The sequence below is a fragment of the Erythrolamprus reginae genome, chromosome 1 (assembly GCF_031021105.1).
Source record: "Erythrolamprus reginae isolate rEryReg1 chromosome 1, rEryReg1.hap1, whole genome shotgun sequence".
Classification (NCBI taxonomy): Eukaryota; Metazoa; Chordata; class Lepidosauria; order Squamata; family Dipsadidae; genus Erythrolamprus; species Erythrolamprus reginae.
In genome coordinates, this window is record NC_091950.1 from 369,886,557 (window position 1) to 369,912,488 (window position 25,932).

Sequence of the window (25,932 nt, forward strand, 5' to 3'; positions counted from 1 at the left end):
TAGTTTGCATCTGTTGTGTGCTTGTGTATTGTTGTAGCAGAAGCTGAAGTAGTCATTGACAGGAAGGACATTGTAGCAGATGATTTTATGAGCTATGCTTAGGTCATGTCGAAGGCGATGTAGTTCTAAGCTTTCTAAGCTAAGGATTTCAAGTCTGGTTGCATAAGATATTCTTTTGCGAGTAGAGGAGTGGAGGGCTCCTCTCATAAAGTATCTCTGGACACTTTCTAATGTATTTATGTCTGAAATGTGTGGGTTCCAGACAGATGAGATGTATTTAAGGATTGGTCTGGCAAAGTTTTGAATGCTCTGGTTAGTAGTGTGTGATTACTGGAGAAGAAGCTACATAAGATTAGGTTAACAACTCTTGAAGCCTTTTTGGCAATGTTGTTGCAGTGGGCTTTGGCACTTAGGTCATTTGATATGAGTAGTCCAAGGTATTTTACAGAGTGGGGGTTGTCTGCAAGTTCTTGTCTATTCAGCTTGAATTTGGTGTTCTGATTCTTTTTGTCAAAGTGTAAGACAAAGCATTTGTTGGTTGAGATTTGGAGTTGCCAGATGTTTGACCATTCTGACACAAGTCAAGGTCTTTTTGGAAGGTAGCAGTGCTATCGGTAGTGTTGAAGAATTTTAAATCATTGGCTAAGAGAACATAGTTGCTTGTAATGTGATCGCAAAGGTCATTTATATAGAATATGAAGCGTGTTGGTCCTAGTATGCTGCATTGAGGTACACTGCTGTTAACAGGAACAGGATTAGATAGAACACTCCCTACTTTGACCACTTGTTGTCTGTTTGACAGGAACACAGTTATCCAGACATGTAGGAGTCCAGAGATGCAGTAGGATTTCAGTTTTAGAAGTAGTTTATCGTGAACCACTGACTTGAAGGGTTTACAGAAGTCTGTGTAAATTGCATGTATTGATTTGCCCTCATCGAGATTTGTAGTCCTTATATTTTTGCAGTGTAGGAGTTACAGGTTACTGGATAATTTTTTTCTGAAACCAAATTGCTTGTTAGAGAGTAGGTTGACTGAAGGTGTGGTTGGATTTGGTGCGCAGAAGTTTTTCCTGTTGTTTGCTGTGGTAGTTGAAGCATTCTGTCTTTATTTGGTGGCATATATTTTTGTAGTGGTTTTTGAAGCTGGCTACATAGTCTGTTTTGGTTTTTTGCTAGGGGGATTTTTTTTGTAGTTTTGTAGTTTGTTTTTCTTAGTTATGGTGGTTATTAGTGGTACATGTAGTCTGATAGTTCTGTTGACTTTGAGCAAGAATATGTTGTAGAGGTCATTGGCAGTGTTACAGCCAGAGAATAGAGTCTGCCAGTCAAGAGTTGAGAGGTCAGAGTCTATGAGTTCATAATTGGCTTTTTTGAAGTTGTACTTGGGTATCCCATTATTAAGGTGATTCTTACAAAGATGTAGATTGAGGCTGAAATCTATCATGCTGTGGTCGCTTTTGAAAAATAGTTCTTTTATTTGTAGTCCATAAATTGTGCTTTTGTGTTGCAGAATATGAGATCGAGATAGTTGTTGAGTCTAGTGTTGTTCATTACTGGTTGGTCGAGTTCCAGATTTGTAACAGCATTGTATAGGGTTGTATGGATGGTTCAGTCATGCATTCGTTTAGGGTCCAGTTAATGTGAGGTAGATTAAGGGGGTATGGGCAAGAGGCTGCCCACATTAGCAGTGAGGTTAATTTGTTTGCATGTGTGATGTCATACTCTGGGACTCTGTAACAAAGTAGGAAGTGAAGTGTAGAATTTAAGGATAGATCACAGACAATGGTTTTGGAAAGGGTGAGATAATGTGTAAATTAGATATTTTTTGGGTTTAGTGTCTTTTTGTAGAATATAGCTACTCCGCCTCCTCTGCGAGTTTCATGGTCGGACCGGGACACAAGGTAGTTTCTTGCTATGATGATGGAGTCAGGGTGGGATGCATTAGCCCTGTTTTGCAGACAAAAATAATGTTGAAGGTGTCAGTGTTTAGTAGTAGTACAAATTCAGACATCTTGTTAATTACGCTCCTTGCATTTGAGATTAGTATTGGACTGGATTGAGGGCGTAAGGGGCACACTTTCCTAGTCTTGGTTGGTGGTGTGTGGGATGTTGATTTGTTGTTGTGGGATGGTGGGTTGGATGTTGTGGGATGCATTGCGGGTCTTGTTTTTGATGCGTTCAGCACAATAATCTATGTATAAGTTTGTTTCGCCTAAATCTAGTTGTGTTTTGAGTTCCGTGTGGAGTTCACGGGAGCAGATGTAATAGAGATAGATCTGCTCTGGATCTAAGTTTGTTGTGATTGATATTGTTTCTGGCAATGGAGTTTATAGTGTAGATAAATTGTCATTTGCTGGACTCGTGCAAATTACACAAAAGCACATCTTGTTTCAGAAGGAAATCAGAATACAAGAAGCTAAAATTATAGAAGAAAAAGCAGCCAAGATTAAGGAATGGGTGACTATCAAGTTACATGAGGTATGTTTCGTAAGTAACAACTCTTAAACACAATGAAACTCTTATAACAATGTAACAATGATATAGAAATAATATAACTCCATGTGCTGAATGACAACACTTAACAACCCCAGGCAGCATGACTAACATTTATACATATTACTGTATTACACATTACTATGTAATATTCATATTACATAGATTGTATATGAACAACAGCATTCTCAGCTTTGTCATTGAGGTAGGAAATAAATAAAACATGTAGGTAAACCTTCCTTTTACAAACTGATAGTGATGGTTTCTTCATTCTAAAATTCAGCTCCTTTAAAGCTCAGGACAAGTTATATTATTTCATTAGTATCTATTAGTGGATAATTGCCAGTTCTATGTTATCTGGTCAGAATTCATTTAAAAGTTTTTGTGGAGTTGTTCACAAGACTACGGCTGTGAATTCCTATAGGAAAAAATGCCTTGCATTGAAATAAGCAATAATAATAATAATAATAATTATTATTATTATTAATTATTATTATTATTATTATTATTATTATTATTATTATTATTTGTTAGACTTGTATGCCACCCTTCTCTGAGGACCTGGAGCGGCTATAGATGCCTATAATGAGAGTTTATTATTTTGCTTTCAATTTTTTCAAGTATTTTTTTTCTGTTGATTGTGTCTACAAAGCATAATACATTGTCTTTCTGGGGAAGAAAAGATAACTTTATCTTTAAAAAATAATAATAGACATAACATAAAAACACTATTTAAAATAGAAGATTTTTGAAATAGGATCTGAGGTTGACTTCTACAGTCTTTCATTCATATTACTCCTAGATATAGCAAAGCTATTTGAGTTAAATATACTGCTTAGCACTGTAATCATTTGTAAATATACTTACATGTAAGCCCAACCAAGTTGGTGAACTTATTGCCAGGAAAATGGATGAGGAATTGGAAATAATACCATATGAGGTGTAAAGAAAGTATACCTTTCCTTTGGATACAATCTTTTTCAATGCTGTACTTATGAATGGGGCATTTATCTATGTTTTCAGCTAGAAACTGAGAATCAGAACCTCCGTAGGATCAATCAAAACCAAACTGAAGAGATTAAGCTGTTGCAGACTAAATTACAAGGTAGGAGTTATAAATTCTCAAAACACAGCTGTGTCCCATTATTAAGGAACTTGGGGTTAACTATCTGAGTATGTCTTTATTGTAGATTGTATCCAATACTACAGCAGGCAGGGAAACTAGTTGTGCTCAGAAATTCCTAAGTATAACATTATTCCACAGTATAACCATATATAACTTTGTAAAGGTTTTGCTAAAGGGTGGTCTAGAGGTCTGCAATGTGCTGGAGGATGAAGGGATAATAAAAACAGAAAGACTTTTGTATTTCCATTTGAAATAATTTACAGTGTTTGGGTTTACGCCACTGACTTTTCTTTGCTTTTAGATTGATGTATTATGTGACCCAGTCATTGTGGTTTCTAAACTGCATATTATGGCAAACCCAATCTTTATTTCTGAATTACCTCTTTCCTCTAAAACTATGGCAAAGTACACTGTGAAATCAGGGATGAAATGCTGCTGGTTCGGCCCAGTACTGGCATACTGGTAGTGGCGTCTGCCGGTAGTTCGGAGACCCGGTAGCAATGGCAGCGTGAGGCTCTTTCCACCCACCTAGATGTCACCATTTTCTTTATTTTAACCCTCTGCACATGTGCAAACCATTCTGCGCATGCGCAGAGAGTGAAAAAGTACACATGTGGACACGTATACATATGGAGACCGAACCAGTAGGGAAGGTAAATAGATTTCACCACTATATGAAACCAATATTAAACTTAAGAAGATATATAAACAGAAATGTGATAAATATAGAGTTGTCTACAAATAGTCCTCAACCCTCAATGACCATTCACAGTTGCCACAATCACATGATAGCCATCAGAGTGCTCGACAACGAGTTTGCATTTTCAGACAGTTGTAATGCCACATAATCACGTGATCACCATGTGCAAACGTCCCAGCTGGTCCACTCATTGATTTAGGGGAAAAGTCAATGGAGAATCTGGTACAGAAATAATAAATTGCTGGGTAAGTCTTCTCCACCCGCACCCCTGTCCCTCTGTGCTTCACTGGGCTTGCCATTCATCGCCCTACTAATTCTTATACACCCACCCTGACTTGCAACACATCTTACATATCTTCCCTGACCCAATCCGCACTCCTGCACCCTCTCTCCAACTCCTGTTGTGTCTCTTAGGTATCCCTTGTCACCAGGGGCAGATGACTATTACTGCTGCTACTGGTACGCTGCACACGCAGCTTCATTTAACTTGCGTGAGTCCCCAGCATGTTTTTGCTTCTGCGCATATGCAGGAAGCAAAAACGCACTGAAATCTCAGGAGGGGATGCGGGCAAAATCACAAGATTTTGCTTCTTTGTGTGCACATGAAGCAAAAAATGCGAAAAATTGAAGAAAAAAGATGGCACCGCCCATAATACTAACACCGGAGCAGCCACGCAAATTGTGCAATCTGGTGGCCGCTACCAGTGCTCAATCGTCTACTGCACCGGTAGCAACCCACTACTTCCTGTCACTCTTGTATAGCTTCCCCAATCTTCCCCATGTTCTTCTTTCTCCCCTATTTCTCACCTGCAGCCCTGAAACTTGCAACTTTGTGCTGGCTTCCTAACTGACTTTTGGTTGTGAGAAGCAAGCAGGAAGCTGCCTCCCCTAACAACTTTGCGTTTCAGGTAACAACAGCAATTAGAATTGCAGGGATTGCTGTTGCTAAGTACCATGAGCACATGATATGATCATGTGACATCAGGCTTTACAACCACATCATTTACAAGTTCTGGTCTCAATTGCCATCATAAATTGAGAACTACTGTACGTATACAGTAATATCAAAAGTTCATCCTCTCAGCTTTTAAAATGAATAATGTAAGGTTATCAACACATTGAATGTTGTTACATAATTACTTAAACAGAGCTTCAGGGAAAGAAGACTGTTTCTTCGTCACAAAAACCTGGAGAAGGCCAGCGACTGAGCAGTTTGACTTTTGGATGCTTCTTAAACAGAGCGAGAAGTCCTCAACAAGTTCCTAAACCTGAAGATGCAAGCAGTTCTGCCTCAAAACAAGCTGATCTTAATGAAAACCATAAAAGTCAAGGTATTTTAAGTTCTAGAATGCAATTTTAGTAATTCAAAAGTAAGCAGGTGTGCTAAGAAGTACAGTACTTTCCATTTATTTAAATTGGTTCTAAGAAAATCTCTATTTGGAGATTTTATCTTATATTAAAATAAGATAAATATTAATTGAATCTTATATTAATACTGCAAATTAAGGATTTTCCACTGAAAACCTATGCCTGGAGAGGAAAAAAAAGTAAGATGTCTCACTTTCTATGGGAATTTGTTGGACAAAAAGAATGATATGCAGTACTTTACTAAGAGCAGGAATGCTAACCAGGTTATTTAAACATTTAATTAATAAACTATCATTTGATTGTTCAATATAGCATATAAAGCAATCCAGCAAATTTTCCCTGACAACAAAACCTGTGAAGTAGGCTGGGCTGAGAAAGTTACCAGTCCAAGGTTACCAGTCCAAAGTTACCAGTGAACCTCTATGACTAAAAAACCTGCCTGGACTATAAGTCTCCTTATCTCTTAGTCCAACACTTTAATTTAATACTTCTAATTTGGCTTTCTTATTTGTGTCAATTATACTAAAAAGTCTTTATGTTGACAGGGGAAACAACCTACTAAATAATTATAATTAATAATTATGTTATTATTATTAAATTATTATTATTATTATTATTATTAATAATAATAATAATAATTTATTAGATTTGTATGCCGCCCCTCTCCAAAAACTCGGGGCGGCTCACAACAATAATAATAACAATGTTACAATGGAAACAAATCTAATATTAAAAAACATCTAAAAACCCCATCATTTAAAAACCATGCAACACACGCATACCATACATAAAATATAAAAGCCTGATTGAGGTGTCTCAATTCCCCCATGCCTGGCGATACAGGTGGGTCTTAAATAATTTGCGAAAGACAATGACGGTGGGGGCAGTTCTAATCTTTGGGGGGAGTTGATTCCAGAGGGCCAGGGCCACCACAGAGAAGGCTCTTCCCCTGAGGCCCGCCAAACGACATTGTTTAGTCTAAATGCTACTAAATAATTATATTGTCCACAATATTGGGGAAATGTCATATTTTGCAACATTGTGCTAGTATAATTATCAATGTTCTTTAAGCAAGTAAAAGCCTCTGCTGCAGATCTAGAAATAGATTCTAATTACCAAACCTTTTAAAGTAATAAAACCAATTTTACAATCAGTGTCGTTACTCCTGTTCAGGAGCATTGAGTTGATCAATTAGTATTTAAAGTATCACATCATCACTAGTTACTGATAAACTATGTTTCCAATGTTTATTCTTAAAGCAAGCAGAGAAGATATTCTTCCATGGGAGGTGTCATGTAATTAATTACTTTTCATCATTCATCAAAAATGATTTTCATGGCTATAACATGAAAGTTATTACAGTATTATGTAAAAACGGGACTAGTCTTTATAATGTAGAAAATAATGTAACAGAGTGGATTGTACCATATCACCTACAAAGTAGAGTTTAGAACATGTTGTCATTTACAGTAGTAACTAAGGAAAGGTTATATTTCATTTGTGGGGAAAATCAGGTCTTTCCCACTCTGAGCTAATTTTTACTTGCATGGGGAATATTTGTGTCTATCAATTTAGAAGACAATTATACCTGATGTCTATACCTGCATTCTTATATTATACTGTCTTCTCTGTTACTTCATTTGCTTTATTTGTAGGTAGCCATTTCTTGGATTGCCTGTCAATTCCCCTCTTTTTAGGTTGCTTAAAAATGAGATTTTTGCTTGGCAGTGATGGTGCTCATGAATCTTTAAAGAATGTGCCAGATAATAGTGTTTTCCGTTTGTAATCTTCTGTTCCTCTCCCTGCTACTATTTTCCTTTTTCTTACCACAGAACATCAATTAAGAGAGATGGGATATCTTTTGATTACTGGTATTAGAAGTCTTCTGTATGAAAGCACTATTATATAATCCCATGTGTTATTTGTGCACACTGTTATTATTTATTTGTCTAAAAACAAAATGGATTTTAATGTTTATTATTTGTAGATGTTTGTTAAAATTTTGTCCAATGTTGTTACTGTCTTCTGGTGTCTAGAGAATGAAATTCAGGAAACATCCCTTGCTGGCCAAATGCATGGAAATAATAGAAGTCTGAAACCATTGCAACAAAACACTTGCATTCCTGAACAAAGGATGGCAGCAAAGTCGAAAGACATAGATGATAACGTATCAAAGAATTCTTGCATTACAGTAAGTGACTGGAGCTCTGATGAAGAAGGAAGCAAAGGAAGATCAAAATCCAGGTGTGTATCTGTGTTTTCAAGCCACACATCTGAAGACGGCACAGGGTACAGCAGAATAGGGAGCGAAATGTATTTGACCGCATCCGATGACAGCAGTTCCATGTTGGAAGAAGAAAGTTTTCAAGCTCAGGGAAATGTACATAAACTATATTCCTGGCATCAAGAGTCTTCATGGAAAAATCAGAACCATCTAATTGGAAAGAACAACTTGAAGTCCTTAAGTGGAAAAAAAAGTCATGATAGTTTTTCGGATGAACTGAATAAGAGATTTCAATCCCACCGGCTAGATTATTCATCCTCTTCTAGTGAAGCAAATACTCCAAGTCCAATTTTGACTCCATCTTTGGCTCCTAAGCATCCATCGGTGATGCTGGCAGCCAGCTCTCAGTCTGGCAATCAGCTTGATTCTCCATCTAATTTGCCACTGCCCAAATTGAGGACTCCTAGTGCTTTTGTTCTAAGTACAGCGTTGGCAAAAAAACATTTTAGCCAGCCTTCCTTGTGTTCAGATAAGCTGTTTGGCAAAAACAGGAATGCTATAAGCATGATACGTCCTTTTAAGCCTCAGGAAACAGACATCGATCAGGTAGATGGAGATGATGCAGAGGTTTTTGAGAAGATGGAGATTAGCTGTAATGAGGAATCATTTACTTATGATTGCTGTGAAATGAAAGATACAGAAACTGTGGATTTGAAGGATTCAGGGAAGATGATTAACAGTAAACCTCCCACTCCTCCACTACATCGATTCCCTTCTTGGGTAAGTGATATAGATATAATAAAATAATAATATTCCAGATTGTTAGTTAAATTACATATTACTCATGTTCCACTGTTACTTTGTTTTATAAGTGTGGGAGATAATTTTTCTCACAGTTTGTTCTGAAAAGATTAGTGGAAATTCTTCTCTATTAAAATTAACTGCTGATACTAGATGGCAGTATCTACTTGATTTTGCCTATTCTCAAGAAAGCTAAAGGGTCAACTTGGTTAATACTTGAATGGGATGTTATCAGGAAATTCTGGCATTTGGATTTATAAAAAACATCTATGAAGATGCAAAGACACACCATTTTTATGTCATTGCCTAAAAAACCTGTATAGGCATGTCCATGTACCATATTTTTCAGAGCATAAGGCACACTTTATTTTGGGGGGAGGAAAATGGGGGAGGTACAATCTACCTACCAGGTATTCATCTGGCTAGTGTTCTTAGTCTGTTCAGCTTCAGCACATTATTTATTCCCTGATTAGAGCTGAAAAAGTCTTTTTCACAGGGAGTAAGAATGAAAACAAGTCTGCAAATACTTAGGGCAGGAAAACTGCTTCGGAGGGAGTAGCAATGAAAATAAATGCTGTAAACTAGGAAGATCGTTAGCATTGTATTAGGGCTCAAAAAGCATTTTTCAGAGGAGTAGGAATGAAAACAAGCCTGCAAAGACTTAGGACAGGAAAAAACTTCTTTGGAAGGAGTAGGAAGTCAGGAAGATGGTTAGCATCTAGTTAGGACTGGGGGGGGAGCTTTGGGGGGCAGGTGAAAAAAAACACCACCCCAACTACAGTCGGAGTATAAGACGCACCCAAATTTTCAGCCTCTTTTAGGGAGGAAAAAAGTGCATTTTATACTCCAAAAAATACGATAAGTATCAGGAATCAAGCTTGACAAAAGACCATCTTTATCCTTACATACAAGTAGTCCTTAATTTACAAGCTTAACCTACAGAGCCGTGGTGGCACAGGGGTTAGAATGCAGGTTAATTCTGCCGACTGCCAGCAGTTTGATTGTCACTGGCTCAAGTTTGACTTAACGTTCCATCCTTCCGAGGTTGGTAAAATGAGAACGCAGATTGTGGGGGGCAATATGCTAACTGTGTAAACTGCTTAAAGACAATCAAACTGCTTATAATAGAAACATAAACTTTTTTTTTTTTTGAAAAATACTTTATTTATTTACAAGCATAATTAAAAACAGGGAAGGGGATTGGGGGAAGGGGGGACAGAATGAAAAGTTGGGGGTAGGATAGGGTGGGGGGGGAGGGAGAATTCAAAAAACAAAACATATTATAATAGAATTGTAGTACAAGTGAGTTATAGTACACGAGTGTCTTAGTAGAAATGTAATAACTCTTACTTTCTTAATCATAATATTTATATTTGGAAATAACTCAAATGTAGTATTTTTTAGTATACATATATTGACATTAAAGTTCTAGTTGTGAAGTGGTGGAGTGAAGAAAAAAAGAAAGGGAGAAAGGAAAAGAAAAGAATTAAAAAAAAGGAAAAGAGAGAAAGAGAGAAGAGTCTGCATTTAATGCAGACGTTTTTATGGATGACTTTTGTTTAATTGTAGAGTGGGGAGTATATAGGTGATATAATGGGTGTGTATAAAGATTAATTATTCTGAAAGTAGTCAGTATGTTTGTAATGTGTGTTAAATTAGTTAGAAAACAGATAAAAAGAGATTTGATATATTTTCTTGTTGCAAATTTGATTAGTTTTTGGTGCTTCTTTTCTAATTTATTTTAATATTAATTTAAGTGTTGAAGGTACTTTTGGGTATGGTAACGTATGAACTTTACAATAAGAATTTTTTGTATTTTTTCTGAGTAATCCATTTATGCCAACTTTCCCATGCTTCGTAATATTCTGAGTCTTTTTTGTTTTGTGCTTCCATTGCTATTTTGGACATTTCAGCACATTCGTTAATTTTCGTAATTATTGTAAAGAAAGAGGGTACTTGATCAGATTTCCAAAGAGAGGCATATGATATTCTGGCTGCAGTTATAATTTGTAGTATAAGGTATTTTTGTGTCTTAGTAAGATTTTGTCTGAATATCCCCAAAAGATAGAGCTCAGGTTTGAGTGGTAATTTAATTGACATGACTTGGTCTATTAGGGATTGAATTGTTGTCCAGTATTTTTGTGCAATTGGGCATGTCCACCATGTGTGGTAGTAGGTTCCAGGTTTGATCTTGCACTTCCAGCAGGTCGGTGAGAAGTTGGGAAACATTTTGGATATTCTTGCTGGGGGCAAATGCCAACGATAAAACATTTTAATTTGGTTCTCCTTGTAAGACATTGCAGTTGTCATTTTATAATTTAATGTCCATGTTTTCTCCCACTCAATTAAGTTAATCGTATATCCAAAATTCTGAGCCCAAGCTATCATACAAGTTTTCACTTGCTCTTCGGGATTTTCTTGAATTAGTAAGTAGTTGTACAGTTTTGAAATCATTTTTGTAGAAGGGCCGAAAAGAATCGTATCTATTACATTATTATTTTGAAATCCAAATTGCTTTTTGTGTTGTTCGTATTTTAGTTTAATTTGTAAATATGTTAACCAATCTATATTAATTCCTTGATTGTTCAATTGTTGTTTAGAAATAAGAGCGTCTGATTCATCGAGTAGTTGTTGGTATCTCAGGGTTTTAGAGTACGAGAAAAGATTGGGAAAAGTTAGTATTTCATTGGGGGATATCCATTTTGGTATTGAGGTGTAGTAATTTTTTTTTATAGTAAACCAGATTGTTATTAGTGTTTTGCGTAAGTAATGATTTTTGAAGTATTTTGGTATTTTGTGGTAGTCTGCTGTCAAGAAAGTATGCCACCCAGCAAGAAGATCAAATCCTTCCAGAGTTAAGAGTCTTGTGTTTTGGAGTGTAATCCAATTTTTAATCATGGTTAAAATGGTAGCTTGATAATACATGTAAAAATCTGGAAGTCCAAGTCCACCCCTGGATCTAAGGTCTTGAAGGTTTTTCAATTTTATTCTGGCCTTCTTCTTGGTCCAAATAAACTTCTTTACTTGTTTGTGAAGAATATTAAAAAAAGTTTTATTCAAATTTATTGGAGCAACCTGAAATAGGTAGAGGAACCTTGGAAGAATGTTTGATTTTATGGCAGCTATTTTTCCCATAGTAGATAAGTTTAATTTTGACCATCTGTTAAGATCTTGTTGTATTTCTTTAACTAATCGTTCATAATTGTCTTTTTTGATCGTAGCATAATTCGAAGTCATCCAAATTCCTAAATATTTAATTTTTTTTGTGGTCTTTATTTTAATTAATTCTTCCAAGGTAAGTATCTCTTTTGGTATCATATTTTTTGTCAAAATTTGTGTTTTATTTTTATTGATTTGTAGGCCAGATATTTCACCAAATTTATAAATTTCGTCAAATAAAATGGGTGCTGTTCGAATTGGATCTTGTAGGATGAATACAATGTCATCCGCAAAGGCCTGCAGTTTGTAATGTTCTTTTTTAATCATAATACCGTGAATTTGTGAGTTGTTTCTTATAGTCTTGAGAAAGGTCTCGATGGCCAGAATAAAAATAAGTGGGGACAGAGGACATCCTTGACGTACACCCTTAGTTATAGTGATTGTGTTAGTAATATCATTGTTAAAAAGAATTTTGACCGATTGAGTAGAGTAAATAGTTTTGATTAGATTGAAAAATTTGGAGCCGAAATTCATGAATTTAATTTGATTTATAAGATAATGCCATTGAAGACTATCAAAAGCTTTTTTGAGATCCATAAATATTAATGCAGCTGCTTTATCATAGTTTTTGTCATAGTATTCCAAGGCATTTAATATAGTTCTTGTGTTTGTGGAAATGTTTCTTCCCGGAAGGAATCCGTTTTGGTCAGAATGAATAATTTTATTTAATATATTTTTTAGTCTGTCCGCAATTATTGATGCAAATATTTTATAGTCAGTGTTAAGTAATGCAATCGGTCTGTAATTCTCCAAATGGTGTCTATTTTCAATGTCTTTAGGGATAAGGGTTATATAAGATTCAAACCAGGACGCGGGCAGTTTTGCATGTGAGAGCGCATTGTTATAGATGTCTAAGAGTATGGGTGCCATTATATCCATATGAAATTTATAAAATTCAGATGGGATTCCGTCTGGTCCTGGGGTTTTATTGTTTTTTTGTTTGTTTATTGCAGCCTCAATATCCGAAATAGAAATTAGTTTGTTTAGAAGAGTTCTTTGGTCATCTGTTATCATAGTTGTTTGTTCATTTGTTTGTAAATATTTTGATATTAAATCGGCATCCAAATTTGAGACTTGGTAGAGTTGTTGATAAAAGTTTTGGATAATTTGTTTTTTTTCAGAATTGGTCGTTTTCAGTTGTCCAGAAGGATCAACTAAAGTATCTATGTTTCTATCGGATTTTTGATGGGCTAATTTGAGAGAAAGCCAACGTCCTGGTTTATTAGCCGCTTCAAAATATGTTTGTTTCGCATTTTTAACCTTTTGGGCAATGTGTTGTTGTGTTATTAAATTTATTTGATGTTTGATCGTATTTATTTCTAATAGGGTTATGTTATTTTTAGGATCATTGCAAAGTAGCTTTTCTGCTTCTTGAAGAGAGATGTTTAGTTTTTGAAGTTGTGCATATTTTTCTTTGTTTTTGTTTGCTGTATATGAGATGTAAATACCGCGTATATATGCTTTAGTGGCGTCCCACGCTATTTCGTTGGGTATCTCGCCATTGAAGTTAATTTGGATGAAAGGGGGGATATCATTCTGTATTTTATGTTGAAATTGTTTTTGGTTTATCACTGTTGAGTACATTGACCATCTATGCGGAATATTGTAAGTGTTGTCTCTTATTGTGAGTAGGAGGGGATTGTGGTCTGCCCAAGTTGCATTGAGTATTTGAACATCAATTATTTGATTTATTATTTCTATATTAGACCAAGCCATGTCAATACGTGAGCAGGTTCGATGGGGGGGAGAGAAAAAGGTATATTGTGTAGATTTAGGGTAAAAGTATCTCCAAATGTCTTTTAAGGCATATTCATAAATTATTTGTTGAAAAGTAGAGGGAATGATGTTACGGGTACGGCACTTGGAGTTACCTTTATAATCCTTATTTACATCAACTATTGCGTTGAAGTCTCCAATTATCACAAAATTGTTTAAATCTAATTCTAATATTTTTTTGTGTAAATTTTTAAAATAGGAAGATTGTCTAACAGATGGTGCATATATTGATATTATATTTATTGTTCTTTTATTTTGTAAGGTTATTTGCACAATTAGTAATTGACCGTTTTCATCGGTGTATATTAATGTTGGAGAATAAATTTTTTTAACATATAGAACTATGCCTCTCTTTTTTTCGGAAGCGGAAGCACAAAAGAATTCAAACTCAGATTTAATTTTAGGGTTGGGAATAGCTAAAAGAGTAGTATCTTCATTTTTAATGTGGGTTTCTTGTAGTGAGATTACATCATAGTTGTTTTCAAATAGTTTATGGAATATTTTTTGTCTCTTTTTATATGAGTTCAGACCATTTATGTTTGTTGAAAATAGTGTGATTTGAGGTTGTTTATTGTTGTGGTGTTGGTTCCTTAAATTTCTCCTTTCTTGCCTCAGCTCTTGCCCGGGTGACTGGTCCATGTTTGCTTGACTCATCATTCTGTCTTTGTAGTTCTTGATCATTGTTTATCTGATTGTCATCAAGGGTAGCTTCTTCATTTCGGGGAGTGTCTCTAGTGTCGAATTCTTTAAGGGCAGATTGATCCATCTTCAAGATGTGGGCGTAGAAGTCTCTTGCATCTTCAGGAGTGGAAATTTTATATTTTTTATCCAGAAGTGTAATCGTCATTCCTTCTGGGATCATCCACCTAAACTGTATAGATTCTTTATTTAATTTGGTGGCTAGCGTTTGATAGGGTTTGCGTTTCTCCCTTACTCGCTTCGGGATTTGGCATAAGATTACTATATCCCGACCTTGATGAGTAGCTGGATTATCCTTAGAGGCATTATAAATTTCGTCTCTGAGTTTCCTTTTGAGAAAACGTACGTGGACCTCTCGTGGAAGTCTGTTTCGTCTAGCGTATGAAGTTGTAAGCCGGTATACCTCGTCCATTTGTGCTAAGATTTCGTCCGTTGGTTTATCAATGATTTTAGATATTATTGTCGCCACCGTGTAAGGAAGGTCTTGTTGATCGGTTTCTGTAATATTTTGGAAATGCAAAAAAAAGGCTGATTTCTCAAGCTCCAGGTTCATAAGGGACTCTTCCAGGGATTTATTGGTGTATTCTGCCTTTGCTTCTGAAAACTGAAATTTGGTATCCATCCTGTTGGTTAATTCTTCGATATTGTTTATTTTTTCTGTGTTCTTGGTAATTGTTTCACAGACAACTTCCATTTGGTCTTCCAATTTGGTCGTTCGCTCCTCAAGATAACCCGCATGTTCTTGAATTTTCTTGATGTCTTGCTTCATTTCTCCCATCGTTCCCTTTATGGATTCGAAATTAATATCTAGTGTGTCTTGCATTTTGTTCATCTTCTCCAATAAGGCATTTAGTGATATGTTAGGAATTTCTTGTGTTTGTTGTTGGAGAGATGTTTTGTCTGACAAATCCGCTGAGCGTTGCTGGGTTGAATTTGGTGTTGCAGGCTGATTGGGGTTTTTCTTCCAAGATTTCATAAGGGTTGGTTGATTTGAGGCAGACATTTTTGTATTAAGGAGAAGTCGTTAGAACAGTATATAAATGGTGTGTATGTTGTAGTAAAGAGATGTATGTGGTGTAAAGAAGTATGTGTAATGTTGTCGGAAGTAATGAGGTTAGAGTAATTAAGATGGTATAGAAAGTTGCAGTATATGTAGTAAAGATTTTTTGTTTTTGTTTTTGTTTTTAAAGATACAATTAGTAGAGAGCTGTTAAAAGAATATCAGAATTTGTTACACTTAAGAAGTAACAAGAGAAAGACAGTTTATATTTAGGGTTCAAATTATCAATAAAATAGCATTTAGATCAATATGACTCCAGTAATAATATCTCAATGTATGGAAAAGAAAAGGAAGGGAAGAAAGAATGGGAGAAAATAATAGTTCAGTAGTACAATTATTCAATATTCAATATGAGGGGAAAAACAGTCAATCAATCGGGGGGTTACTCTATTAAGGGATTAAATCAGTTGAATCACTTAAGTTAATTAAATCAGATAAATCTTAAACATTAATTTACTATAAGTTATAAAATAAAATAAAATGGTCCTGTTACTATTTGCTATTTAAAGTTAATTAAGGATAAAAAATAATAAAGTCTAAGGTTTAATATTAATCAAGGTAATCTATCAGTATATTCTAGCTAAATATAGTACAATCTATCTTAATATAATATAATACAATATAATTTATGTAAATAGTTCAGCAGGTAAAGTAAATATTGTATTACACAATTGGATAAAGAGGTTTTGTCGGTATATATAGTCCAAAGATAGTCCAAAGATATCAAAATAAGATTTAAGTAAATTAAGTAAATTAAGAAGAATTCAATCCAAATCAATCCAAATCAAAGGGTTCGTGGTTCAACAACAGTATGGTGCTATTGAGTTAATCCAATTCAGTACAGTTCAGTTCAGTTATATTGAGAGTTTGATAGAAGGATATTGCTGGGGTATAAATTCATAGAGTAAAGTCAATGTTTTCGCTAAAACTTTTGTTTGTAGTTAATGAAATAAATTTTAATGACAAAGTTCCAGGGAGGATAAGAAATAAAAGAGACAGTCGAGGATTAGCAAGTTGTCCAAAGGTCCGGATCTATGAACGTCCAATATTCAAGTGTCCTAATATCAAATTGTCCAAGTTGTTTAATTTCCAAGTATCCAAAAGTAATCCAATATATGTAAAGATGTCCAAAAAGAAAAGGAGTAATACTAGTGAGAATTAAGAAAAAACAAAACAAAACAAAAATATCTATCTATGCAAAGTTTATTTATTTAATATTAAAGGAGGGAGGTGAAAAGTAATAAAAATTAAGGCAAAGTTAAGGCAAAAAGGGTATGGAAAGTAAGGTAAATGGTAGGTAAAAAAATAGGGTCGGGGTTTTCCGGTTGCTGTTTTAACTCTAATCTGCTTTATTTTTTATTTTTTTTTCCAACTAATCAAGATGTTATTTCAAAGACAAATAGCAAAAATATCCTTGTTGCGGGGGGTTGTGGTGCGGTGCTGTCGCTGTGTGTTTCCCGGTCCTCCGGGTTTCATCTGGCCTTTTGCGTTGATTGATTGCCCTATCGGGCGACCGCGGACCCGTAGAGCCCAAGGTCTTTGAGGGGAAGTTTTCGTGCACCCGGGGGTGTTCGGCGGACCCCCCCCGGGGGACGGGAGATCCTCCAAATCATCAACCAAAGAGATCAGCTTTTTTTTTGCTGATCCGGAAGCGCTGCGCTCTGCTTTATTTTGGAAGCCGCGGTAACGACAAATACCTTTGGGGGTGTTATTGCTTGCTGCAGAAGGACTGAGGACGGTTTTTGGATTTGTGGATTACGTGTTGGATTACTCCCTGCGAAAGAGACATCCCGACTCTTTTTTTGAGTCTGAAGAACGAGAGGCGGCGACTTCGATTGTGAGTGTTACGATCCTGGCAAAGATGGCGACGATGACTCGGCGGAATTTACTTGAAGGTTTTTAAAATGAATTTTCGCCACGTCTATCTGTGATTTTGACTTGCCCTAGAACTATCAGCTATACTTTAAATTCTCGCAGGGAGAGAAGGTTTAAGTAACGTGCTTTGAAGGTAGGAGAAACATAAACTTAATGTAAGACCAGTTCTGTTTTGTTCTTCAGGAGAACAGAATTTATGCTGTAGCCAAATCAGGTCTGTGCTTTTCTGAGGTCTTCAACATGGACTCTTTCAATAAAAGTAAGTTATTAGAATAGTTACTTAAACTGAATTGCTGAGGCAAATCCCTTTGAATACTGTAAGATTTCCTTTTCAGTTAGCATAATCAAGGAAGAAAAAAAATTACTTGACACTCTTTGGGATTTCAAAGGTCTGAACATCAAAAGATTACTCCAAAAGAAAATTTTGCTTTTTAATGGATTTATTATAGCCAGCATTAGTAAATATTGTCTAAACAGTTCACTTGTATGTGTGTACATTTTTAAAAATTTGAGTTGACAGAAATATGTATATTTAAATAAATATACCTCAGGCAAAGATATAAAATTTCCTGCCTAAGCAGGGGGTTGGACTAGAAGACCTCCAAGGTCCCTTCCAACTATTATGCTATTCTGTTCTATAAAAGATATAAACTAATCTTATATATTTATTTATTTATTTATTTATTACTTAGATTTGTATGCCGCCCCTCTCCGAAGACTGTTTTTTTCCAGGCTATTTATTAGCAAATTAATTTCTCTTTTTTAAATTAAAAAAATTATACATCCAGTATTTTCTGAATTTAATTTTTTTAAACTTTGTTTCAGGTTCTTCTTCTTCATCTTCATATTCTCCACCAGGACTCTACACATCTTTAATATATAAGAACATGACTACACCAGTTTATACCACTCTTAAAGGGGTAGTCATTTTTTTTCCAATTATGCTTGGAGAAAGATTATGTTAGGTTCACTTTAAAAATGTGGCTTCTTCTGTTTATATTTACTCAGAATATTCTCCTTCCTCCCCCTCCCACCACTTAGTTGGAAAAGTAATTCTTGTCCCTTTGAAAGAGTAATAAAGTAGCTACCTTAATAATAACCACAATGTGTTTCTAATAATAACCACAATGTGTTTCTATTGCTCAAACATGATGTATTTTAGTTGCAAGCTTTTCTCGCTCTAAAATGTATTCTCTGTTCTAAAAACTATCTTGCAATGGTACACCATACTCTTGTCTACATTTCACTAACTTGGATATACCTTAAGATAATTGACATGCAATCAGAATAAATGTTTTATTTAATATGCCAAATATAAAACCTGAAGTAAAATAAAATTTCAGAGACAGAAATATTGACTAAAATAATTCAAATGTAAAGAAACTGATATTGGATGCTGTCTTCAATACGAGCAAAACATCTTTACCTGGCAATACATGAATTGCCAGATAAAGGAATTAAAGTCTTTCCATGTCATTCCTGGCAAGGAATTGATGTCTTTCCATGTCTCCTTTTGGATAGAGATGAGAAGGAGCCAAGTTCCAAATATTATCATACAGCACAATATTATGTGACATGCTTTAATAATGAAAAAACCACTTGTATATCAGGGAAAATGATCTCTGTAGATTTATATAGGCTATATCTAACAAATCTAATTCAGTCATGAAATGGATGGTTTTTTAAAATACAACAGCAAATCTAACCTACCTATAAAATATTTTTTTAAAAAACAATGATCAATAATTATTTATATAACCATGGTCTAAGTAACCTAAGCAATTTCTCATCTAAAAAAACCCCATATGAATACTAAATATCATTACTATTATTATGCTGTCTTTTTTTGACTATTGCAGTAAACTGTTTTAAATAATGGCTTGTTGATTTTATCAGAAAGCAACACAAATCAGTAACAACCCATTCTTAGATGACTCCTCTGGATCTGAAGAAGATGGTTCCCAATCCAGTTCACGGACATCTGAATCAGACTCTCGAAGTAGAAGTGGTCCTGGTAGCCCACGGGCTATGAAACGAGGTGGGCAGAATTTATAACAAAACAGCTATTATAACCTTTAAGACAAATAAAGTTAAAATGTTCCTATTTTTAATATAATGCATTAAGCAGTTTTTATTACAGATTGAGAAAAGGAAAATTTCATTTAAATTGCTACTTTGCAAGATCAATTTGTAATACCAATCTTATGATGTAGAGCAGTGATGTTGAACCTTTTTTGGTTCGTGTGTCGAAAGGGGGGAACGAGCATGGGGGGGATCATGCACATACACACCCAAACCCATAATTCCATGTGGGAGCTCCTGCACATGCATACCTGACCACCCCGCACTTTCATTCTCAGCATGTGATGGCATGCTTGTTTTACACTCTCCCTAGACTTCAGAGCCTTTCTAGGAGGCTGGGGAAGACAAAAACGCCTTCCCCCACAGAGGCTCTCCGGAGGCCAGAAATGGTCCATTTCTCAACTTGAAACCAGCCATTTATGGCCTCTGGAAGGTCTCCGGGGGACGACGACCATTTTTGCCCTCCCCAGGCTCCTAGAAAGGCTATGGAGCTTGGGGAGAGCAAAAAAAGGGCCTTCCCCACCCCCTCCATAGGTTGGAAACAGCCTGTTTCCCAACTCCCAGTGGGCCCAGAAGGCCCAAAAAAGAGCCTGAGCTCACGTACCCACCGCATGCCATAGATTCACCATCTCTGATGTAGAGAGATTGTCACTGACACAAGGTATCAATGAACTTCCGTGGCTGTGGGAACTTGGTGCCATTTCAAAATTAACTTACAACACCATGCTGATTCTCATTTTTTTAAAAAATAGAAATATTTGATGAATCTTTCTTTTTTAAAAAAGAAAACATTACAAAAGGACCAAGGTGATCAATAAATCCACAGCAATATTTCCCAAATCACAATACTGCTGTTCATAGGAGAGATGTGAAAGTAGCCTCTTGGCGTGCTAGGCGCTCATAAGGCTGCTTGCCAATTATAGAAACCACATGCTCATGAGGAAGAGATTTTCTCTCTGCCACAAATACAGGCAAAGACAGAACTCCAAGAGAACAGAACAGTTTGGATTTTCTAGGAATATAAGAGAAGACCAGATAAATAAGCAGAACTTTTCCATCTGAAAAATACCATCTATATAAATATAGTTTAAAATTAAAAAAATAGTTATTGTTAATTAAATTTTCTGTTATGCAATCTAATGTTTTTATTTTTCTGAATAATTTTTAAAAATGAATTTCAGTCTTTCAGTCTTGCTTCTTTAGGTTTGGCAGGAAGATACTGATTTTACTTATACTGTAGTCTTATTTTCGTTTGTCACATTATATAACAATTTCCATTTCATGGGGAGAAAACATTCATTGGTAGCAGACCAACACCATCCACAGGGTCTGCCTGGAACCCTGCACGTGCCTTTCTAAATGCTTTTAAAAATAAAATATGCTTCATATGCTTTATTGTTTGGAAAAGAAGAAGCAAATTTAATTTTATCTCTTATGAAGATCATTTTACTTAGGAAGGCTGAAATTTCTAAACCAGTATTAGGCAACCTTGGCACCTTGAAGATGTGTAGACCAATTCCCAGAATCCCACAGTCAACAGGAGAATGTCACATATGTTGGGATAGGGGAAAGACTCCAAGACAGGTGCCACCTGGAAAATAGGTGGCGGCAGCAGAATTTTCACCACCACTTAAGGCTGCAAGGGTTGTAGCAGCCCTTCAAAGTAGGAAGACTGAGAAAGAAGCATGACACAGATCTTCATTGTTGTAGATAGCATAACAGAAACTTGAAATCTTGCCCTAGTCGCTCTCTGCCTTACCTTGAACCAAATACAACCAGAATAGTGTTATTTTGAGTTTCTTCTTATGTTTTCCTTTTCCTCAGGAATGAGTATCCCAAAACTCTAATTTCATCTGTATTTCATAATGCAATGAAATCTATCCATGCAACCCATCAGTTAGGATGTTAATCATATCAATATTGATTTGTCTTACACTCAGGGGTCTCTCTGTCTTCAATGACTTCCGAAGGTGACTATGCCATTCCTCCTGATGCCTATTCAACTGATACAGATTACTCAGAACCAGAACAAAAATTGCCTAAAACCTGTTCATCATCTAGTGATAATGGAAAAAATGTAAGTAAGCTATAAAATCTTTCTATTTCAATCTGGCTTCAAGCATTAGAACTGTAGGGCTACCAAGGCCTGGCTGCAAAGCTTTGGATAATCACTAATAGCAGCAAAAAGATCCAAATATCCATCTCTTTATCTAAATTATGGGATTTCTTTGATACCCAAGTGGTTGTGGTGGCCTTTGATAACCAAGGGGTTATGATGGCTTTGTTCTTTCTTTTTGAAAATGGTGTTGGTTATTTTGTATATGCAGTGATGGGCTCCTACGGGAACGGTCAGGAATGCAGTTCTGGTAGCAAAATTTGGAGCTCCACCCCAGAGCACCCAATTTGCACTGAAAGTTGTTGAAACAAAATGCATAAGTCACGCCCACAGTATGGTAGTAAAATTTTTGGTAGCCCATCACTGTGTATGGTATGATTACATTTTACTTATATTATATTAGTAAATATATTATATTATATGAGTCTATGGAGTCTACAGAGGGGGGCGGCATACAAATCCAATAAATAAATAAATAAATAAATAAATAAATAAATCTTAACATTTCTTTTCCTTTCTCATGCTCTTAATCATATACAATATGTATGAATCTATATATAAAGAACTGGACAGAGGTTATATATCTGTTGGTTTCAGTGGTCCTGTCATTAGTTTTTGAGGCTATTGGGGTATGCTGCATTTTTAATCCTGGTTCTTAATTGTTTTTACTTGAAAATTTATGTTGTTTCTATGAGTAATTTTCCTAATTTTGTATTTTGTATTAGGACCTTAAGTATCATTTTGCTTACAAATACTGTTTATCAATTCCTAGTGCATTAATTAAATAATTTTAGCATTTTTTTTTCTTTTAAAACTATAGGAACTGCTAGAGAAATCTGGATATTTGTTAAAAATGAGTGGTAAAGTAAAAACATGGAAACGACGATGGTTTGTACTCAAAGGGGGTGAATTGCTGTATTATAAATCTCCGGTAAGCAAGTGCAAGTTATAAGATTAGATCATAAGATTATTTTTTTCTTTGTTACTTTACTGAATCATTATGCAACAATTTGTTTTTGAATTTATCTGAAGCCTAATAATGGATTATCTGAAATTTCTCTTCTCTGAGGGTTTGTTCTTCAGCCATGTTTATGAGACAATATATGTAATATATTTTAATTTGGAACAGAGTAGTAAACAACGCAGTGTTTTTAATTCTGACAGCCGCATAGAAATAATTATTTCAGTCCAAACATTTGCAGAAGTCTGATCTAGCAGTTTTGCTATCTATCCTAGAAATCTTGTTGCTAGTCAGTGCTTTAATATAGTATATGAAACTTTAGTGACTCTCAATGTTGTTTTAACCAATTCAAAATAATTTCCTCTGGATTCTACCTTCTGATGACTTTGGAATCCAGAGATGTTTAAGAAACCAGGGCTGTAATCTTCTTCATACACTCATGGATGACTTTAGGACATTCACTAGCTACAATTAGATTATCATATTTCAATTTCTTTCTTCCTTCCCATCTTATTTTTCTTTGTCCAGTTATTCCCTTCTCTATTCCTTTTCTGGTATTCTTCAATAAAGTATGGAACTCTTCTCTCCTCCCCCTATTTTTCCATCGACCCAAGCTGCCTAGGAATCGGTAGGCAGTGACTATTATGAACAGTGGTGGATTCTAAATTAGATTACCATTAGTTCACGAATGCCCTTGGGCACACGTGTCCTGGGTAGGTGGGCAGAACCACCTGCTGCTCCAGCTACTGATTCTAAGAACCAGTCCAAACCAGGAGCAAACCACTGCTGGTTATGAATCAAGATAATTATTGTGGAATAATAATAATATCCCTTACCTTGATGTGGTTATGGGACTTGTATGCTCTGAGAAGATGAGAGCTATGCTATGCCACTATATGGTTACTTCTCAGTCTTCTCAGTTACTTCAGAAGGTTGCTGTAAATGCAGGATGGAAAGAAAGGGATTATGTTTAAACCTCCAACAAATCCTTATAAATAATTATAAGCTTATATTATTTTTAAATGCCAAAAATATGCAAAAAATTCTAAAATATCCATCAGTCCAAAAGGGGATATGATGTCCAACCATGTGAAAATGAATTTCAGTTTTTGGCTCTGATATATGGTTGATGATTATTGGTACTACACATGAAAATTTACTTACATTTTTTAATCCCATAGAGTGATGTAATAAGAAAACCCCAAGGACAAATTGAATTAAGTGCATCCAGCCATATTGTAAGAGGTGATGGAAAACAAACAGTTCAGGTATTTCCTTAATTTATGATGTTTCATGAAGCAGCAGAATAGCAGTCATGTATTCCATCAGGATGTAGTTTTCCCTTTTTCTTCCTATTGACTTGTGATCATATTACAAACTCTTCACAAAGAAATAGATAGTGGCAGATGTTTGGGCAATTACAAGTTTTCAGATTTCATTTGTGGTTGTAGGGAAGTAAGGTTCAACTGATACAAGCTTCCCCATTAGCAACCTATTGGGATACACAATGTATATGTATATATATTAAATGAAGCTGAAATCTGCTAAATGAAGTTGAAATTTGCACCAACTGTGTTTTCTCAGAAAAAATAGAGGAATCGGTAAGAGGTAGGAACTATGCTGAGAAAAAAGGAGGTAAACAGATAAAGTGCTTGGATGACTTTAATATCATCTAACCTTTAGAAAGGAATAATTTGCTGTGCAAAGATGGGGAATTTGTCTATATGTGTCAGAAAGTAGGTGTACACACAGGGAAATTCTATGGTGCTTATACAGGCAGGTATACCCTCTATGGAGGGTATATATCTACCGGTATGTAGATTCTCAGTCATCTAAATCATGTCGCAAAGATACTTTTTCAATAGGCAACTGGACTTTGTTTTTCCTTGAAGACATTTTGGTTTTTACCAAAGAACCTTCTTCAGAACTTCTTGGATGAGAAATGAAACATCTTCAAGGAAAAACAATATTTTGTTGCCTTTTGAAAAAGCACCTTTAAGACTTATACACCCTTGGAATTATTGAATAATTTTTCTGTTTATATGGAAAACACAGCATAATCCATTTTCATTTCAAAATTAGGTTGTAAATAAAGAGAAGGTAGCCAACTCCTTTTCCACTTTGTATCACGTTCTTCCAGAAGTTTATCTTTGAGAGTATTGACCATTTGGCACAAGGGATGAAAATAGACAGACCTCCTTTTCCAAATCTATCCCCATTCCTTTTTACTCAAAAAAGAACCAGTGGAGACCTTTCCTCTGAATCTGACGCTTAATTCTTTTAAAGTACCTGAATGAGTTCTTGTCCTCATTAGGCATTTACGGAAATTTTGAAGACAAATCATAAATTTATGACTTAAAACCATTATTAAGACATGCATAATAAATGGTTTTGATAAGTTTAAATTCCTACAATTTCTTCTATGGATTAGAATTTTGGACTAGGACTAGGTAGACCCAAATTCAAATCTCACTCAGCCATGAAGTTTATAGCAGGATCCTGGACCATTCACAGCAGCCTTAATTCTAAGTAGTCCTCAACTTATGACTACAATTGGAACTGGAACTATTGTCACTAAATAATGTGATATTAGGTGAGTTGCATCTTTTTTTACTATTTTTTTGCCATAGTCATTAAACTAATCATGCAGCCATTAAGTGAATCTGCCTTCCCCAATAACTTTGTTGTTTGGAAGCCACTTGGAAAGAACACAAATGGCAATAACATGAAATTAGACCATTGCAAATACATGTTGATAGCAAAGCACCAAAATCAGTTACTTTTTCAAGAGGCAACTGGACTTGCTGTTTTTACTTTGAAAACATTTCGCTTCTCATGAAAGAAACTTCTTGGAAGAGAAGTGAAACGTCTTCAAAGAAAAACCAGAAAGTCCAGTTGCCCCTTGAAAAGCACCTTTGGGACAACTATGACCTGGATGACTGAGAATCTCCATAGTCATGATCATGTGGCTGCAAAAACGCTGTACAGTGGAACCCCGACATAAGAGCTGCTCTACTTAAGAGCAACTCGAGATAAGAGCTGGGAGGGGAGAGATATTTTTGTTCTACTTACAAGCCCAAATTCGAGATACAAGCGCCAAGGAGCTGTCTCCTGAAGCCAAACGCTAACTTCCGCGTTCGGCTTCAGGAGACAGCCGCGAAGCGGCGCGCATGTTTTAAAAGGTTGCAGCCGGCCTGGGGGGCTCGGGGGGATGCTTGCAGCTTTCTTTCTTGCTCTTTTTCTTTCTCTCTTTTACCTTCCCTTCCTCTATTTCTTCTTTTCTTTCTCCTTCCCACCTTCTTCCCTCCCTCCCTCCCTTCACTCATTCCTCTCTTACTCTCCCCTTTCATAAGTTTCCTTGCTTCCTTCCTCTGTTCCTGTCCCTTCCCTCTTTCCTTCCTTCCTTCCCACCCTCCGTCCATTCATTCACCC

The 25,932-nt window shown here is 35.7% G+C and overlaps 1 protein-coding gene across 2 annotated transcripts in view; it reads left to right on the top strand.

Moving 5' to 3' along the window:
* PLEKHH2 (pleckstrin homology, MyTH4 and FERM domain containing H2) overlaps positions 1-25,932 on the top strand; it is a 72,834-nt gene that overhangs the window by 20,815 nt on the left and 26,087 nt on the right. For both annotated transcript variants that reach the window (XR_011557514.1, XM_070734534.1), the window contains exons 5-14: positions 2,395-2,478; positions 3,517-3,598; positions 5,468-5,650; positions 7,724-8,691; positions 17,525-17,600; positions 18,167-18,261; positions 19,238-19,379; positions 21,364-21,500; positions 22,360-22,470; positions 23,682-23,768. Coding sequence is in view for 1 of the 2 variants with exons in the window: in XM_070734534.1 (XP_070590635.1) it covers positions 2,395-2,478; positions 3,517-3,598; positions 5,468-5,650; positions 7,724-8,691; positions 17,525-17,600; positions 18,167-18,261; positions 19,238-19,379; positions 21,364-21,500; positions 22,360-22,470; positions 23,682-23,768 (1,965 nt within the window). In the remaining variant the exon portion in view is untranslated. The remainder of the gene's footprint in view (positions 1-2,394; positions 2,479-3,516; positions 3,599-5,467; positions 5,651-7,723; positions 8,692-17,524; positions 17,601-18,166; positions 18,262-19,237; positions 19,380-21,363; positions 21,501-22,359; positions 22,471-23,681; positions 23,769-25,932) is intronic.